Source organism: Narcine bancroftii, chromosome 1 (assembly GCF_036971445.1).
Source record: "Narcine bancroftii isolate sNarBan1 chromosome 1, sNarBan1.hap1, whole genome shotgun sequence".
In the NCBI taxonomy this organism is placed as follows: domain Eukaryota; kingdom Metazoa; phylum Chordata; class Chondrichthyes; order Torpediniformes; family Narcinidae; genus Narcine; species Narcine bancroftii.
The window spans coordinates 222,484,279-222,504,394 of record NC_091469.1 but is presented as its reverse complement, the minus strand read 5'-3'; the positions used below and the strand labels follow the sequence as shown (position 1 = coordinate 222,504,394).

Genomic DNA, 20,116 nt, shown 5'->3' with positions numbered 1-20,116 from the left:
CTAACTTCTTTGCACAAGCAGAGAGTACTCAGCTGAATTGGTAAATGCAGACTCAGTTGTGACATTGAAGAAATCTTTGGACAGGTACATGGACTGGGTGCAGATCAGTGGGTTAAGGCATAACAATACTTTGGCACAGGCCAGAAGGCTCATTTTTGTCCCACCATGACTACCAGCCCCCCCACATCTCCATCGGGCACACAAAACTCAAAACGGTCAACCAGTTTACCTATCTCGGCTGCACCATTTCATCGGATGCAAGGATCGACAACGAGATAGACAGACTCGCCAAGGCAAATAGCGCCTTTGGAAGACTACACAAAAGAGTCTGGAAAAACGACCAACTGAAAAACCTCACAAAGATTAGCGTGTACAGAGCCGTTGTCATACCCACACTCCTGTTCGGCACCGAATCATGGGTCCTCTACCGGCATCACCTACGGCTCCTAGAACGCTTCCACCAGCGTTGTCTCCGCTCCATCCTCAAAATTCATTGGAGCGACTTCATCTCCAACATCGCAGTACTCGAGATGGCAGAGGCCGACAGCATCGAATCCACGCTGCTGAAGATCCAACTGCGCTGGGTAGGTCACGTCTCCAGAATGGAGGACCATCGCCTTCCCAAGATCGTGTTCTATGGCGAGCTCTCCACTGGCCACCGAGACAGAGGTGCACCAAAGAAGAGGTACAAGGACTGCCTAAAGAAATCTCTTGGTGCCTGCCACATTGACCCCCGCCAGTGGGCTGATATCGCCTCAAACCGTGCATCTTTGTGCCTCACAGTTCGGCGGGCAGCAACCTCCTTTGAAGAAGACCGCAGAACCCACCTCACTGACAAAAGGCAAAGGAGGAAAAACCCAACACCCAACCAAACCAACCAATTTTCCCTTGCAACCGCTGCAACCATGTCTGCCTGTCCCGCATCGGACTTGTCAGCCACAAACGAGCCTGCAGCTGACGTGGACATTACCCCTTCATAAATCTTCGTCTGCGAAGCCAAAGAAAGATGTATGGATGGATGGCAGATGAAAATATGCTGTTTTTTTCCATTAATTACCAGTAAATCTTTCAAGGAATCTTATCTGAATTGGGCTGAAAATGTAGTGTAAAAGATAGTTTTTTGTATGCATTTCAAATAATTAGCACAAGAAGCACTTAAAAAAATAAATTAAGAATAAATAAAAATGTAAAGAAAATATTAAAATTATAAAAGTAAATGTTCTCCGAAGTAACAAACAACCGCTCAGTGAAGAGTGAGCAAACATTTGGGTCAGGCTCCAACCACAGGAAAGGTATAAATAAAGTTTGAATAAAGTGTGTTTGAATAAAATGGTGGTCCCAGGATACACTCGCCGCTGGGGGGAATCTCCCAAAGTGTCTCCCTATCTCGACCTAGCAAGAGTCTTTATTAGTATTTTATAAATACGTAGCAAAGATTTATCACCAAACTTGGGGAGGGGGAAGAAGGATTAATAAAGACAACGGTATGTTTAGTGCAACAGGAATTAACTGACTAAGGTGAACTTCACATACTGGTAATTAAGGACCACAATACTGATTTTTTTCAAATTACTTTACGTTTTGCACTCTTACCTTTTAAATTTTTTATTCTTAATGCAGGTGTATTAGAAAGCATTGTAAGAGTGTGTCTCAGACAACTGAAAAATTTGCATATCCAAAATCTGTAGGTGCTGGATACTGGGGATTTTAGAGTGCTATGCATTAACACATTAAAAAATACATAGGAGTATGATCAGCAAAGTTCAATTGTTGGGAAAATCTGCCAGCTTGGGACGAAAGCCTTCAAAGTGGCAAATTAAGAGTTTTACTGTAAAAATATTTTTCTTGTAATTGAAGTGAAAGTTTTAAACAGATTTCCTTTTGATGATCAATTTAAACACAACATCTAGACATTACAAAATAAACAATACTTGAGTTCACCAAAGTAATATACAGTACAACTCTGATTATCTGAAATCGGATTCTCCAAAATCCTCATTTATCCAAAAAATTAAAAAATTTTGAATAAATGAGGATATATGAAACAAATTAGAAATCGCCCCTTAGCCAATTTTTTTTTCAAGGCAGCACTCACCTCACAGGTTACAAAAAATTCACTTGATATGAAATTAGAATGACGATAGCCCTCATTTCAGGTAACTCCCTCTCCTCTCTTTCCATTTCTTCTTTACCTTCCCCTTTTGACTTTTCTCTCTCCAATTTTCCCTCTCAAACCGTGTGCCAGCTGCAAACAGTCAGAAGAATCCCTTTTTCCAGCATCATCAAGGAGAGCGGCCTCCCAGGTACGAACGAGCAGGACCTCTGGCATTCCCTTCCCTCCTAGGCACATCAGACACCAATGCTGACTCCGAATCCTCCCCTTGACCTATTTCTCCAGTGTGTGTGCAGTAGGCCTAGGGGAGGATTCAGAGTCAGGTCCTCGGCAGTGGGAGCTCCAGTGACCGTGGAAGCAGGAGCCTGCCGTCTCACCAATGAGTGTTCCATTGGTCCAGGAAGCCTCCCTGGGGATCAGTGGCAGCCAGCATTTTTTTTTTGGCTGAGAATTAAACCTTATTTTAATGCTTAAAATGCCCTCCCTTGTTTGCTGTTGTTTAAACATTGATACAAGTGGCTTGCTATTGCTACTGGCCTGTTTAAAAAAAAAGATCAGTTCTCAAAAAATAAATAAGTTTTCATCTGACATAGGCCCCAACCTGACCATTTCATATAATTGGAGTTGTCCTGTAATACACACATACACACCCTATGCACACCCCCACCTCCCCACACAAGGTGCCATGATATTAAAAAAATGGGAATTTTTCCCATTGATTACAATTAGAGGGCAACAAAATACAAGTCAAAAAGATATGCTATTTCAATTCAACTGTTTTCCAGGAGTGACTTTATATAGCAATATGGTGAGAATTACTCACAGTTGTTTCTTTATGCCACCAGTTAAAGTAACTGATTGCCTCAAAGGTTCATGCCATGGCCACTGTCCCATCTTCTTTCCCTTGGGGTCTTTTATCACATTCAAACAACTTCCCAGCCTCTCCAGGGCCGTTAAATAGGAAGAAATCTATCAAAACAGAAAAATTCATTGATTTGTAATCTGCTCTCCCCTATTGGAGCTGAATGGCATTTGCATCAAGTCAGTACACAGATCTAATCAAGGAGATACAACTGTGTTTGCCATAAAACTAGAAGAATTTCAACAGCAAAGTTGTTACTCAAGAAATATTCCAGTGTTTTTTCACGAATTAGTAAGACCAACTCTAATAAGATGCAGCATTTCTTAAAAACACCAAGTTGGAGTAACTAGTGCCAAGTTAGAGAAAGAAAATTTCATTCTTTCTATTTACATTAAACATTTCCACATTTAAAAAAAATTAAAGAAATATAACAAGACAACTGCAATAAACATTCATGTTTGCACTTGAATTCCAAAATCAAAACATCAAGTTTATTTAATTTTGATGTAAACAGACATTATGGTGAAGAAACAAATTTACTTCAAACACAGTGAAGACAAACATAAGAAATAGGAGCAGGAGTCGGCCATCTGTTGAGCCTGGTCCACCATTCAATAAGATCATGGCTGATTTGATCATTGACTCAACTCCACCTACCTGCCTTTCCCGCCCCCTCCCCCCCCCCCCCTCCATATCCCTTAATTATTTTTTAAGGTAAAAATCATATCTAACTGAACCTTAAATATGTTTAATTAAGTAGCCTCAATTGCTCAAAGATTATAAGTATAAAATAAGACAAAGATCCCAAGGTTAAGTCACATACTTTGCAGCTTGGTTAAAAAAAGCCAATATCACACTTCTTTCCATGTGAAAAAGACGATGTAGAAGTTTCACAACCATTGCTATTTCAACCCTCCTCTCACCTTCATAATTCCTAATGTTTTCCTTTCTCAAATAACTGGAAGTTGGCAGGTCTGACATTGTGGAGTGAAACACAAGTCTTCATACGTTGTGATTGTAGCAAAAACACAGGAATGCTGGAGAAACTTAACAGGTCTCGCAGTGGGCATAAGAGGTAGACATATAACTGACATTTCAGGCATGAGCTCTTCTTCAAGGTTTGAATAAAAAGCAGGAAGGCTGGAGAGAAGGAAAGAAATGGTAGAGGGTGGAAAATGGACCAACAGACAAAAGGTGATAATTAGACGTACTGATCGGGGGGGGGGGGGGATTGACTCAATGCAAATCTGGAAGAATGGAGACAGGGAAAAGGAAAGAGAAACAGATCTCGAGGAAAAGAGAAATGGGGTTAGATGGTTGGTGGGGGGAACACGAACTGAATCTGCAGAAGTTGATGTTGATGTCATCCTGTTGGAGGGTGTCCAGACAGAATACAAGGTGTTTTTCCTCCAATTTGCAGATGGTTTCAGTCTGGAAGTGCATGAGACCATGGACAGATATGTCAGCATGGAAATAGAGTGGAGGATAGAAATGCATTGCCACTGGGAGAGATCCATGTTATTGTGATGGACAGAACAGAAGTGCTCAACAAAGCAATTACTCAGCCTGCATCCTGTTTCTCCAATGTCAAGGAAACCACATCAGGAGCATCAGATACAGTAGGTGACCCATGCAGATTCCAAATGAAGTGTTGCTTCATTTCAAAGGACTGTTTGGGACCAAAATGGTTGCAAGGAAGGAGGAGTGGGTGCAGGTAGAGCACTTCCTGTGGTCACAGGACTAGGTGCCAAGAAGGAAGGAATCACGGAGGGCAAGGTCCCCGTGGAAGGCAGAGAGGGGCCAAGAGGGTGGTGGGATCACATAGAAGAAATGGTGGAGAATGATAATGTTAGATGCAGATGCTGGTGGGGTGGTAGGTGAGGCCAAGAGGAATTTTGCTCTTTTCCCACATGTGGACAGGTGTAATGGAGAATATACATTAGTCATGGGGATTTCTATATGCAGGTGATTGGAAAAACCAGGTTGGTGCTAGATCCCAAAAGGAATTTATTGAATTACTTCAGAATGTCTTTTTAGAACGTGTGGTTGAGCCGACCAGGGAAATGGCAATTCTAGATTGGGTATTGTGTAATGAACCAGAGTTGATCAGAGAGCTGATAGTAAAAGACCCTTTATGAGGCAATGACCATAATGCGATAAAATTCACCTTGCCGTCTGACATGTGTCAGTGTACCAGTGGAATAAAGGGGACTATAGAGGTCTGAGAGAAGAACTGGCCAAAGGACACGAGCAAGAAGGATGGCAGAGTTGCAATAGCTGGCATTTCTGTGAGAATTATAGAAGGGATAGGACAGGCATAATCCAAAAAGGAAGAAATAATTAAATGGAGAAAAAAGACAACTGAGGCTGACACAAAATTGAAATAGTTGCCCACTGGGAGATCCCTGTCACTAATGCCGACAGAGCAAAGGAGCTCAGCGAAGCTCTGCATCTCATACTCACATGCCTGTCCATGGCCTCATGTACTATCCCACCAAGACCACCTGAAAGTTGGAGAAACAACTCTTGATTTTACATCCGGGCACTCTCCCGCTGGATGTCATTAACAGTGACTTCTGGTTTCTGCTAACCGACTGCATTTTCCCTCCCTTCCCTTTGTATTCTTTCCTCCATCTCTCCACCCTCTTCTCAGAACCATCCCTCCTCCTTGCTTGCCGCTGTGCCCTCCCTTATCCACCTATTACGTCCTGCCTTTGGGTCCATGCTCCTGCCCCTACCATTTTGTTCAGGTGCCTGCTGACAATTTTTCATACCTCAATAAAGGGCTCAACCCTGAAATGTTGGTTATGTATCTTTACCTTCGCTATATAAAGTACACTGTTTGACCAGCTGAGTTTCTCCAGCATTTCGTGTTTTACTTCCTTTCCTTTACCCTCCATGTAATGCCATTATCCCTCCTCTACTTCTTTCATTATTCGAAAAGAACCATAACCTCCATATCACCCTTGTATGTCCTTTCCTCTCCACCAACGCTTGCTAACCCTCTCATAAACCTTTCCCATGAAATATCTGCCCTTTTCCCCTCTGACCACCAGTGACCCAAGCACACTTTAAAGCTGAAGCAGCAAATTGATTGCACTTCTTTCAATATGAGAAACTAAATGATGGTGACAATGCGATTTCCTCAACTTTCGAGAAATTAAATGTTGATTTAATGAACATCTCAGCCTCCAAGGGTGACCACACTTTAGGAGGCCTCTCACTTTAATTGCCCATTCCACCTCTTTCTGGTTTATTATGCTGTTCAAATGAAAACATGGGCAAACAAGGTATATTAAAGGTTCCATTATTGTCATGTAATACTACATATAGGATGCAACATACATGAAATTTTTTAACTTTTGTCTACTATAGGCAGACAGAGTCACCACTTTTGTCCAGCACCCCTGGTGTTTCTAGGCAGTCTCCCCTCCAAAAACTGACCAGGCCTGAGCTTAGACAATCTCAGGTGTATTCAGGTTATGAGACTTCTGTATTAAAACTTTACTAACAAATAAATTTCAAAGACACACCCAAAACTGGCCATTTCCAACAAAAATGTCATTAGCTTATAATGATCTCCCGGAGATACTGGTCAAGTTTTTTTTTTTTTTAAAGTTAGACATGCAGCATGGTAACAGACCATTTCAGCCCAAGAGCCCGTGCCACCCAATTAACCTACAACTCCCAGTACTTTTCAAACAATGGGAGAAAATTGAAGCCTCCAGGAAAAATCCACAAAGACACAGCCAGAGACAGCGTAAGATTCAAACCCAAGTCCCTGTTATTGGTGTTGCAAATGTGTTATGCTAACTGCTGCACTCATGTGCCGCCCCTTTATTTTCTGTTTTGATGAGAAATACTCACAATTTGTTTAAGTGAGAATGATTTTTCAAAGATTTCAATGCCATTTTTGAAGCATGTCTGCTGATAAAGGCCAAGCGTAATGAACATTTGTAGCCAAGGTGATGGCGTCAGTTTAAGCATCATCTCAATTTCCTCTTGACTGAAATCTGAAAGGTCAACAAGATTAAAAGTAGATTATCTTTCGATATATTTTTGAATTCTCAAACCAACCAGATTTGATTATCTTTTTTTAAAAAAAGTATCTTTTTTTTGAAGCAGTTTAGAATCCTTCAAGGCAAATTAATAAAAAACCCACTGACTAACACCCTGCTCCAATTTTCCTTTCCAAAGTCCTCGATCATGATAGGACTTAAAAAAAAAAAAAACCCGCTGTTCTTTTTCATATCTGGACACGACATTTGCTACAGTTCTGATATTGTTCAAAGTTCAGATTTATTGTCGGAGTACATATATGACAGATTTTTTTTCCCCCATGTGGGCTAAGCAGAATTTTTACTTATCGGTAGTACAAAAAACTGTACACAAGATGCACAATTCTTACTGAGTATCAAATGATAAAAATTGCCACTCTGCATGAAATAATTGATCACTCTAATACAGCCATTCTCAACCTCTTTTTGGCTCAGGCCCCCTTCAGACTCTGCTCAAAATTTATGGCCCCCCTCTCTGTGAAGCAGTCAAGTTTAGTCGGTTTCTTCTCTATTTCTCTATTTACTACACAAAAAAATATTTTTCAATATCAATCCATGGTCTCCACCCTTTTATATGCTGTAATCTCCCAGTGGGTTGTATTGCCTGTTTTGAGAATGGCTGCTTGAACATATAGTACAGGTACACAATACTTTATCCGGACATCCAAAATTCGATAAGTGGGGAGAGAGACCAGCAGAGCGAGTCGGGTGGGCGGGAGACTGGCAGCGTGAGTGGAAGGGGGTGGGGGGTGGATATGGCAGCACAATTCGGGTGGGCTTAAATCTGGCTTTCTGAAATCTGGAAAAAATCCAAAATTCAGAACACATTGTCCCGCAAAGGTTCCGGATAAAGGAATGTGTACCTGAACGAATAAACTAATTGGATTCCATTCTTCTATCACTTAAACCAGATAAATACTTTAAGTGGTTCATCACTCACAATTAACTTTAATATCCTTTAAAGGTGCAATATATATTTTTTAAAAATCTATCCGCTACTCTTCAGTGGGAAGTTCTGGTTAATGCCAACTACATTTCATATCTATCACATTCACCACTTTGCTAGCTCTATCCACTGCTTGTCGCTATACTATTGGATGTAAATAAGTCAGAAGCTTTACCTGCTACATTTTAGCCAAACGCAGTCTTCCTTAAAAATTCCCTTTTAGCAGGCCAAGTGAATGCACTAGTAAACAGGCCGAATCACTGCTACACGTAGCTGGTCCAAGATGGCACAGGCTCCCCTTCACTGCCAAGAAGGAACCCTTTACTTGTGTGTAGCGGCCCGCCAGCCAAAGTGACACCGCGATGTGATGATGTCACTTCCAGAAGCTGGCGGGTATGTCACCAGAAGTGGGTGGGCCAGCATGGAGACAGGGTGAATTCAATGCACTAAGGTCATTCTTTGGTTCACCCTCACACTGTGTGGATGTCTCTTTACTCAGTAGTGCTGCTGCAGCAGTCGCTACACCCTGTAGGAAACAATTAGCCCTCTAAATGGCATCTGTGGGGAAACAACCATTCCATTCACAGTGCTTGCATAGATTTATTCTCAAAACTGAGCTTCTATCCACATTTATGCAAATACCAAGGTATAAATTGGCAAACTACTCCTTTGCCATAGCACACTTGCTGAAACTCTGTCATGTTTTGCTACTTTTAACTTTTCCAACAAATTGGCTAGGTTTATCACTCAGACCAATTACAGTGTACATGAGCAATTCATAACTCAATATTTACACTACACTTGATTTCAAAATGTTTGCGACATTAGGGGGAAACATCTTGTGACATCAGCTTGTAAAAAAAAAAGTTGCTATTTCAGTATGTATACCCAGTGTTTGTAAAGAAATCTGTTCACCTTGACAACATATAGGAATATATACTTGTAAATCATCCCAAGTGTGACCAGATAAAGATTTTCCACTTAGTCTGTTTAACAGAAGTCGATATTCCACAACTATTCCTAATATGCCATGCATGATGTACGCTGTTTCACAGAACGCTTTCTGAGGAGGAATATCAGAATATGTTAATAAGTAGAATTTTATCCAAATAAAGTAAACTGCAGAAGCATGGCCACAAAGATTAAAATCTTATAGCAAAAGAAGCCATGACTTATGTACAACAAAGTTTAAAAGCAATAATGTATTGCGTATAATATAACCACTCAAATGCAAAAACAAAAAAAAAAAACACACAAGAACAACAGTCCAGCCATGAAATCTAGGGTAAATGAGCTATTAAAAATAAAATTAAAAAATAGCATTAGTTATTTAGTATATAAAAAAAGTTTTGGAGAAGGCGGCTGAATGTCAAATCAATACATGCCACTTTATCAAAAGCCAAGTTATGCTTTGGAGATTACAGATTGAATGTTGTAATAATTCCCACAGATTTGAAAGGTGGCAAATGCATGAACAATACCCAAGATAATAGGGAACCAAGCCCCAGTTGCAGTCTTGCCAGATTCCAGTATTTTCCTGTTACTGTCAACTGGTAACAGAGTACTTCAATAGTAATAATAATAAAATAAGCAGACAAAGTCAGTATGGTCCACAGCTAATCTCAAAATGTTTGAAGAGATGATCAAGCACCATGCTAGGCGTCATTGTGGAATGTAAGGAAGATGTGGACTTCATGGTGACATAGACAACTTAAGTGAACAGCAGTTTGAATATTACGCTGGAAAAGATGCAAGAACATCTACTTTAGTTGGGAAAAAAGTGCAAATACTTTTTGAAAAATGTTACATTCGAAAAGGTGACTTTTATTGTAGATATACACATACTATATATAAAGCTATGAGGAAGGCAAATGATATCTTAGCATTTCACCCCACCCCCAACCTCCCAAAAAGGGATAGAGTACGAAAATAAAGACTTGGTCCAATTATACAAGACCTTGAAGAGATCATATTCAGAATAGGGTGTACAGTCGAGTCTCCTTATTGAAAGGAAGTATATACACACATGACAGGAGAGTAGCAAGAAGTTCACCAGATAGATTCCTAAAATGACAGATTTATCATGAGGAGAGATTAAGCAGACTCAATCTCTACTGAAAGTTTAAAGAAGGTGATTTCATTTAAATGCACAACATTGATAGGAGACTGAACAGAATAAATGTGTGGATTACATTTCCTCTGGCTTGATTTTAGAATCAGGGGTTACCATCTCAAAAATAAAAGGTCAGCAATTCACAACAGGATGGTCACTCTGAAATTCTCTCCTTCGAAGGCTGTGGATTAGTGAATACCCTTCTTGGTATAAATGGAATGGAAGTTTAAAAAAAACAAACAAACTATGTTGGCAATTTTAGGTTCCCCTTTTCCTTTTCTAAATTGACACAAGATGATAATGAGAAATGAGCTTAATTCAAAAATTTTTTTGAATATAGTTTTTCTCTTGCTAGTCCCATTACAGATAACCATCTTTTTCAGCCATCTATTAGGTAACAAAAGTTATAAAGATCTTTTTAATTCAAGATAATCTTGTCTCTTTTGAACAATTGCCAGCTAAATTTAAACTTCCCAAAATACATTTTTTAGATATTCACAAGTTAGGCATTTTATCGAGCCCAAACTTTGATTTTCCTTGAAACTCAAATACTAATATTCTGGATTTATTTTTTTAAATTTACAATTTGTTCATGGTGGATTAATATCATGAATTTATAATGACTTACTGGATTTAAGATCAGCCTCAATTGCTGGGATTAAGAATGATTGGGAACATTATTTGAATACAACATTTTCAGATGAAGATTTGTATTCTACTCTTAGCTTGATTAATGACTCCTCATTTTGCTCAAGGCATTGTTTATTACAATTAAAGGTGACACATAGAATTCACATGTCCATACTCAAATTCTCTCTTGATCTGTTTTGTAGGAAGTGTAAAATTTTTGAAGTTTCATTGCTTTGGTAATGCCCCAATTTAGGAAGGTTTTGGGAAAACATTTTCCATATTTTAATCAACAATTTTTAAGATCAAAATAGAACCATGCCCATTAATTGCTTTGTTTATTTTTTTTCTTTGCAAACTGGAGGTTTTAGCTTTTATAATGTTGATAGCGAGACGAGCAATTTTAATAAAATGGAAAGACGACTCTTCACCTACTCAAAATATTTAAGCTTGGAAAAAATTAGATATAACATTAAAAGATAGAAAGTTTCAATTTGAAAAGATATGGGGCCCATTCGTAGATTACTTTCACGTTTGGAAGCTCCGGAGATTCTGTCTAGTATCGGAAGGTCACTATTTGATCCATATCTTTTTCTGCAAAGTAACTTTGATTAGAAGGAGGGGATTGATTAGATTTGGCTTTAGCTTTTTTTTTTTAAAAAGATTAACTTGTTAAGTATTGGCTTAATATGGTTGTCATAGATCATGTCATTAGACAGAACTTTTCCCTTGTTTAAATCAAAAGATAGTGTAATGTAGTTTTATTTATTTTCTATCCATATGAATGCATGATCTGTTATTTGTTCGGTAAATCCTACATACAAAGTCTTTTAATATGTTAAACTCAATAAAAATATTTTTATTTCTATGACACACTTGTCTCATTCTCCCTCTCCATTTATACTTCCACCCCTTTCCCACTGCAATTGCACAAAAGCCCAATACTTGTCCCTACACCTCCATCTAAGGCCAAGCACATAACTTCAGGGTGAGGAAGAGTTTTACATCCACATTGTGGCATTCAGTGAAGCCAAACAGACTGCTTCACCAAGCACCTGCTTTTGGCTTCCCAAAAGCTTGCCATTTTACTTCCCCTATCATTCTGCACCACCCTTTAATTTTTTCCAATTTTAGGTAACCCTCACTGCTTTTTTGTGCCATTTTATCTCGAACTCCAGTTCTCATTTTTTTCTCTCAATCTGTTACCCTCTCACACAATCACTCCTATCCTGATCTCTTCCTCTTCAACCTTCTTCAGCCAAACACCTTAATGCCTTTTGGCCCTTTTAGAGAACCCTACAGCAGAGAAACAGGCCCTTTAGCACTTCTAGTCTGTGCCAAAAATAACCCCCCCCCCCCCTCCCAACATTACATACTCGTTCTCCTACTTAATATTAATCTCAATAAAGGATCCCAACCCAAAATGTTAAATGATAATTTCTATCTATGGATGCTGCATGACTCAAGAGTTCCTGCAGCTTCTCTTTGCTCACTCAACACTTCAGTCAGTTTAATTGCTTCAAAATTAAAATCAGTAAGCCTTGAACTGGAACATAACCCAAGACAATTGAATATACAGCTCATCATTAACTCACACCAACCAAAACTTTAATTGGATATTATACAATTGAAATAATTTGACTCACAGGATAAATGCAAATTGTCCTCAATTTAATTTTTATCCATGTATAGCAATTATTCAATTTCTTTACTTATATACAAAAGATCCAAATTAATATCCCAAATATAAAATGTACCATTTTTCCAAACAAATCTATCATTTGCTTGTTCTGATCAATTTTATCAAGTCATCTGATTGTACCAATACAAACCTGAGTAAACAGCATTTACTTACATCATTTGGTTTCTTAACCAGTGCTTTAGTTGCTTGAAGAACACAATCCAATAAAACAGACACTGGATTACTCAATGCACCCGAATATTCCAGAAACATTTTTGCAAGGACGGAGAAGGGGCTGACAAGAGAGTCTCCACTGTTTGTGTTTTGATAACAGCTGTTACACAGCAAAAAAAGTTACAATTATAATTGAGCAAAACATTTTTGAAATCAGGCATGTCAAAATCTTAAATCATATCAAGACCTTTTCTGCATCAATTTGCATTATTTTATTCAAATTGTTATCATGTCTGAAACCACATGTCAAAATAACTTTCAGTGTAACCAAATGTCTAAATCTGCAAAGTAATCTGCATTGTAGTAATTGGAGGAAAATTACAGAATATATCTCATAATTCCATAAAACTTTTGCACGCAAAAGAGAAAAAAACAAAGCCTCCGTTTTGATGACCTTATTGCCACCATTTCTTTTAATAAAGCTTCAAAGTTTACCTTTCTTGTCACACAATCCAATGAACAGTGTCAAGGCTTATTTTGCAAGCTATCCAGCAAGTCCACATGTACAGAAGTAACTGGACAAAGACTTCTAAGATTACCTTTTATTTAAAGTCTCTAACTCAGCTTCAAAGATGTCAAAGTAGCATTTTAGTATTAATTTGTAAAGCGATTTCAATTCCAAAATGGATAGCTCTTGATTTGATGGTTGATGGCAAGGTTCTTCTCCATAAACACACAATCTATAATATCAGATTAGAAACTTGCTTTAAAATAGAAGACAGAAGAAGAAATCTGCTTTTAACTACAGAGATGTGCAAAATGATTTGATGATGAATGATTTCTTTAAATTTAACCACTGAGAATACCTAGACACTTCAAGAGATCTACATGTGGAAGGAATAAATGCTACTTTACAATGTTTTAATTTTGTTTAGCCAATTCCTGTACCACATAAAGAAAGATATTGCTATTGTATTTAATGTAAGGCTCCCATACTTGTTCGAATATTTCACCTAAGTTGATGGAAGGAGAAGAGAAGAAAAAAATGGACTCAGTAGAATTTCTGGTGTATTTTTGTTGAATGACAACATTGTCTAACTGAATTAATGCAACCTAGATTGTATAACTAAAATGGATGAGAGGGGGGAGGGATGGGGGGGTGGCTTGGGAGGAGGGAGGGGGGAGGGAGAAAAAGTCACTGTAAATGTGTGGAAAAGAAAAAGTGTATATCATGGCTATTGTGATTTATGGTGTGAAAAATAAAAAATTTAAAAAAAAAAAAAAAAAAAAAAAAAAAAAGAAAGATATTGCAATTTCAAAAATAAAACCAATGTTTTCTTGTTAGCAAAATCAATACTGATAAATGTGGGCCATTATCAGTTACTTGCATATCTGCAAGAATATTTTTCATCTCTATAGCTCAATAATGCTTTCATAGGTACAATTAATAAAATGTCAGCATAAACATCTGTACTATGGAAACATTTAGCACATTCATCTAATTACAACAGGTTCACAAGGGGTATAGATCCCTAAAAGTGGTGACAGATAGGATGATGCAAAAGGCATTCAGCATGCTTACCTTCGTATTGTGTGCAATTCTGATTGCCTGATTACAAGATGGATGTTGATAAGATAGAAAGGCTGCAGAAAATATTCAAGGATGTGGCAGGGAATGGACGGCTTGAGTTACAAGGCTGGGACTTTTTTCTCCTGGGGCATTAGGTGTTGAGAGGTAACTTTAAGCCAATGAACAAAATCATGAGGGGAGAGATAAATAGGGTCAGGAAGTCCAAAACCAGATAGCATTGAAGGTTGAAGGTGAGAGGGGAAATATTAGCCTCTTTTACACAACCTTTTCAAAGGGGGAATATTGCACGTTTATTGCGCCACGTCATTCTGTGTAAAATGTATGAACACGGAATTGGCCGGGGGTGGGGTGGATCACTGTCGTCCCCCCTTTAAGTCAGGAGCAGAGATAGTCAGAGTGTTGAATTGACATCTGTGTAAAAAGGGCAGGCTGGTCACACTATATGCAAATGCTGTTGTGTTACACGTCATGCCTCCTTTGCTTCCGAAATGCTGGCATGCTTTGTAAAATGACACACTGGGGCAGCATTATGGTGATGTTTTATTTGGTTCAGTGTGTAAAAAGAGCAAAGCTGGCTTAACGACGGGTCTTCATTATGGCAGTATTGCAGGATCTCATGTAAAAAGGGATATTGAAAAAGAGGCCTTACATTAGAAGATAGCAGATGTGTGGATTGAGTGCCAGAGAAACAGGTTTAACTGTAACATTCATAAGACATTTGGACAGGTACATGATTAGAAAAGGCTTAGAGGGGATATGGGCCAAGTACATATAAATGGAACTAGTATAGGGTGACAACTAAGCTGGGCCAAAGGAGTCTGTTCCTATGCTGTATAACTGCCTCATAACATCAAACCATTGCCACTACTTAAAATGTTTTTGGTTTTAATTATTTCAAAGTAATTAAAGCAAAATTTTAAAATGGTGATTTACCCTGAGTAAATAGATTATACAGTACAAATCAGATTATCCAAAAATTTTTTTGGAGCCAAACTGACAGGGTACATCAGCCTCACGACAGCAGCAGCAGGCAGAGCTTGGTCTCCTGGCCAAGCGAGGACCTCAAGCTCCTGGGCAGGAGTGGGACCCTGGGGCTCCTGGCAAAAGCAGGGGATTGGTGGGGAGGTGTCAGTGATTGCTGGTGGCCAGCATTTTTTTTTTTGCTGAGAATTAAACATTATTTTAATGCTTAAAAAGCCTTACCCTAATTTTTTTCTTTAATTAAAAAATCACTGTTAATAGTCATTTGTTGTTGCTACTGGGCTGTTTTTAAAAAAAATGACCAGTTCTCCAAAAAAAAGTTTATTCAAAATGAGCCCAGTCCTGACCATTTTGGATAATCGGAGTTGTACTGTAGTACCAAGTTTTCAATCTCAGAACACATTCAAAATTTGCAGTGGTTAAATTACTTTTTTTGGAATATTTTTAAATTTTCAAACTCCTATGAACACATTATTACATACATCATATAAATAGAATTTTAAAATTACAATCTCATATGATTGCCTAAATCTCACCCCCACCTCTCAACTGCTAACATTAAAAAAAGTGATTGAGCATGCCTTCATTAATTAGTCCATATATTGATCTTCAGGAATTCAACATTATTAACTTAACAATGTTATTTAAAATGTTTCAGGGAAGTTAATTATATCCTTAAGCCAGTATGATTCAAATAAGGTTGCCATATTTTAACAAACACATCATATTTCTTGTTAAGACTGTAAGTTATCGTTTACAGGGGCCACAACTTTGCATTTTCATATTCCAGCGAGTCAAATTTCCATGAAACAAATATACCTTTCCTGGCTACCACTAGTGCAATCCTCACAAACTGTTTTTGATAGTTTTGTGCCGATAACCAAAAGATTGCTCAATAATTACAGTTCTGGTTCCAATAGAAAATCCACTTCTATAATTTTTGTCAAAATTTCTGCCAAGTCACACGAAAACGATCTTACTTTCATACATAGCTAGGTTAAATGTATAAATGTTCCAACTGCTACACCACTGCTAAAACATGAGTCCATAATTTCAGATTTAAACTTGTGTATTATTTGTGGTGCAAGGTATAATTGGTATTAACTCATTTTGATACAAGGGTGTCTTTGAAGATAACCCCACTTTTAGACCCATACATTTATTAATTTGTTGCCATATCCAAATTATGTATTTGTGGTTGAATTATTTGATGGATTTCAAATCAACCATTTAAGATTGCAATGTATGCAATGCGTCACACAAAAATTAATTAGATATCATGGCATATAGTAGAATTATTTGATGGATTTCAAATCAACCATTTAAGATTGCAATGTATGCAATGCATCACACAAAAAATAATTAGATATCATGGCATATAGTAGAAAAAATATGTCAATAAGCCACTTTAAGCAAAAATCTGCTTCATAATTTGCAACATTTATCTTAGATTAAATATATTGCGATTCACAAATACCCCGAGATCCATTGCAACTATGTGGACTAAAAGCAAATACCACAGCACCAGCTATTTAACAATAACATCCGGATTAGTGATAAGCAAAGGGAAAGTTCGAATCTAGGTTGTTTCAATTCAAAGTAAATACAAAAAATGTACAAGAAAAGAGACAACTTTTTAAACTTAAACTATTGTTTTAAGCCAATATTTTCCCCAATTCAGGAAAAATATAATCTGTACAAAATTAAGAATTTGTAGAGTCTCTCATAAAAAAGGGCAAAATATTGGATCTCACAATTCCTGAATTTCAAGGACAGAATTCACCTTTTAATAGATTATTAAAAATATTTTTGAGAGAGATATGATTAGGATGGAAGTTCATGCATCACATTTATAACCATTGGCTTTCTTCGAAAATGTGTTGCAATAAAAAAATCTACTACACGAGGAATTTAATTCCCCCTCTCTTCCCCCACCCCCCAGTTTTGTTAGTCCACACAAAAAGAAACATCAAGTGCACATAAAACATTTTTCATATTTTATTGTGCCTCTTTTACCATTCTCCAAATAATGCTGCTTCTGCAGTTGTGCAATGAGGGAGGCCTAATGGACAAGGTCATTTCGTTTTGCAAGTTTGTACCAACTGCTTGGTAGAAGTTCATTCTATGTGCTTCAGATATTCATACAATTTTCTTATAAGAGATGAATTTTGCCTGAACCACAACCAAAAAGGAAAAAAAAGCTTAAAAAAAATCACCAGAAGTATTTCTCTAAACTTCCATCATTGTCCTTAGAGTTTACACCCAGTTCTACCATTCTTTAACCACTTTAGGAAAATGTAATAATCTTATATTCACAACCATTTATCAATATTTAAAATATTCCAACAGACCTTCAGTCTTAGCAAAGTCCTCCTTTGGTTGATGGCTACTTGCTTCCTCTCCAATTTTGTTGTGGCTAATGAAGCTAGTTTGAGATTTTCATACTTTCCCAAGGATAGACCAGAGATTACTGTAATCTCTCAATTCAAGCAAAAATATTCCAACAGACCTTCAGTCTTAGCAAAGTCCTCCTTTGGCTGATGGCTATTTTCTTCCTCTCCAATTTTGTTGTGGCCAACGAAGCTAGTTTGAGATTTTCATACTTTCCCAAGGATGGACCAGAGATTACTGTAATCTCTCAATTCAAGCAAAAATACATCACAAAATAAAATTTAATTTCATCAATAAGTAACAGTTCATTCCAATTTGTTGGAAATACAGAAGGCATGGACTTTGAAAAAATATTTACAAAGAGGCATGTCCAAACCTCTTACCTTGCTAATGACACAAAAAGAGATGAACTTCCTCTCTTACAAGTCGAACATTGAAGAACCTCCATGTAGTAATTCATCATTGAGGATTGGCTCCAGGGTGGATTAAGAATTATACTTTGCATAATGCAGATGAACTCCTGCAAGTAACCCATGCCTACGTTACCCTGGAATGAAAACACAATTTTAAACGGATATAACAGTATTGCACTATTTGAATACAACTTCCCTTAATATCAGGTCTTCGCATGAAACTTTATGAACAATGATTTTAGAAAAATCTTCATTGATCCTGAAGATACAATTTTGCAGAATGGAAAGCAAATAAAAAAAACCTTGGCCACATACATCCATTTTTTAAATTATTATATATACACACAGTTTCTCAATGAAGTTCACGTGGCAGCTGACATACAACTGCTATGCATACAAACATCAATTACTGGACATGCAATATCAACTAAACAACCTTTAATGTTAGGATTATGTACAGCTCCAGTATCACTCTGCTGTCACATGCCATCTTAATCAAAGATGGTGCAACTTCCTCCATGCACTTGCTGATGAACTTGCTAAAGTTAATCATCTATTTGTCCTCCAATTCAAGCCATGTTTGAACTGTGTGGTCCATCCAGTCATTAATAGGTTCAAAGTGCAAGGCACGCAGGACAGGTGACCTGATTCTACACAAGTAATCCAGGTATGAAAATTAGATATGCAAGTTAACCTCATTTAGAGGGAGGGGTTACATTAATGGGAAGAGGGGTTCTTTTTTTGTGTTTTTTTCTTGAGATACTTTGGAAAAAATGGGTTTGATTGAAAATGCTACACACAATTTATACTATGTTTGATTAAGGTATTATTTGAGTACAAATTATGTCTTTTACATTTCAGCCCATATATTGGTTGAATATGTATGTTTTTTTTAAAATTAAACTCAAACATATTAAAAAAAAATCCAGGCATGACCTCAACGAGGCCATCAGACAGTACCAAGAGATAGTACCAAACCAAAAGCTAGAGTCTCAAATAAACCTCTGATACCTGACAAATGTGGCAGACGTGCACACTATTGTGGGCTATAAGGCAAAGTAAGGAAAAAGAGCAAAAAACAGCACATCCTTCCCTGGCAAGCTCAATGCATTCTACATGTACAATTTTCTAAAGCAAGCTTTCTTGCTCGATAGCCAATCATTGAGTTTCTGCTTGAATGTTGGATTCTCTTTAAAGCATTTGAGATAAATGTGACTAAGCGAAACAGGAAATTACAGGAAGCCAAGAACTGACTGAGATGTGCATAGGGATTGATGGACAAGTTGTAACTAAATTTCAGGGCTAAGTTTCCTTTCAGAGGGATGGAATTTCATATTTATATAATTAAATTTTAGGACAGGCTTCTGTGGCTATTAATGGTGATAAAAATGCCTCCTGGTCCTTTCAGGTACTAAAACTCCCAGTTTTAAAAGGAAAAACACATCCTATTCAGTGAAAGAAATGACACTGAAATTTTTGAAGGAGGCACAAGCAAATTTGTCAAAGCAGGCACCATTTCAATCAAGTTCTCTACTTCATTTAGCTATGCACATTGTCATCAAGAAATTACTGTCAAATTTACAGAGGTCAGTGGTCAACAACCTGATCAGCATTAGTACTGAACAATCTTGGGACCATCGATTCTTTATTTTTTAAGGTGGACTGCAGGCCATCTACTTTTTCCACATTTTGGCAACACCCTCAAGTTCAATTTAACAAAAACTTAATTTCTCTCCCATCACTGCTTCCACTAGAAAATAATTAAGTGTTGACATTTCCTTTAGCATTCATTCTTTTAAACTTACTTCCAGAATCTGTTGCAAGAAAGATTGCAGAAGATACGCTGGTGGAAAAAACTTGGATGACAAATGGAAACGCATTTCCTTTAATGCTTCCATATAGAACTGCCCCTCCAAAATACCTTCAATTCTATTAATGGCAACTCCAGTAAACACCACTCTCATCTGGAAGAGGAGGTCATTTAAAAATTACTTAGTTCAAGTATTTGACACAAACAAGTAGAAAAAGAAACTTAGTAACAAATGATGGCTAGCAGTTTGTACTGTTTAATGTCAAAATACCATGAAATAATACAATTTGAATGGTTATTTAGAAGAAAAGCCCCCATAGGAGCATACTTGCAAGCAAAATGTTGACAGATTCAAG

At 37.5% G+C, this 20,116-nt stretch overlaps 1 protein-coding gene across 13 annotated transcripts in view; it reads right to left on the bottom strand.

Moving 5' to 3' along the window:
* The window catches only part of slf1 (SMC5-SMC6 complex localization factor 1), a 102,002-nt gene that overhangs the window by 44,017 nt on the left and 37,869 nt on the right, over nt 1-20,116 (bottom strand). For 12 of the 13 annotated variants that reach the window (XM_069891321.1, XM_069891315.1, XM_069891336.1 and 9 more), the window contains 7 exons: nt 19,756-19,914; nt 17,921-18,084; nt 13,174-13,314; nt 12,575-12,734; nt 8,895-9,042; nt 6,843-6,988; nt 2,937-3,082 (listed from right to left, as the gene is read on the bottom strand). In XM_069891321.1, the coding sequence (XP_069747422.1) occupies nt 2,937-3,082; nt 6,843-6,988; nt 8,895-9,042; nt 12,575-12,734; nt 13,174-13,314; nt 17,921-18,084; nt 19,756-19,914 (1,064 nt within the window). The remainder of the gene's footprint in view (nt 1-2,936; nt 3,083-6,842; nt 6,989-8,894; nt 9,043-12,574; nt 12,735-13,173; nt 13,315-17,920; nt 18,085-19,755; nt 19,915-20,116) is intronic. The other variant, XM_069891354.1, reaches the window with a different exon arrangement.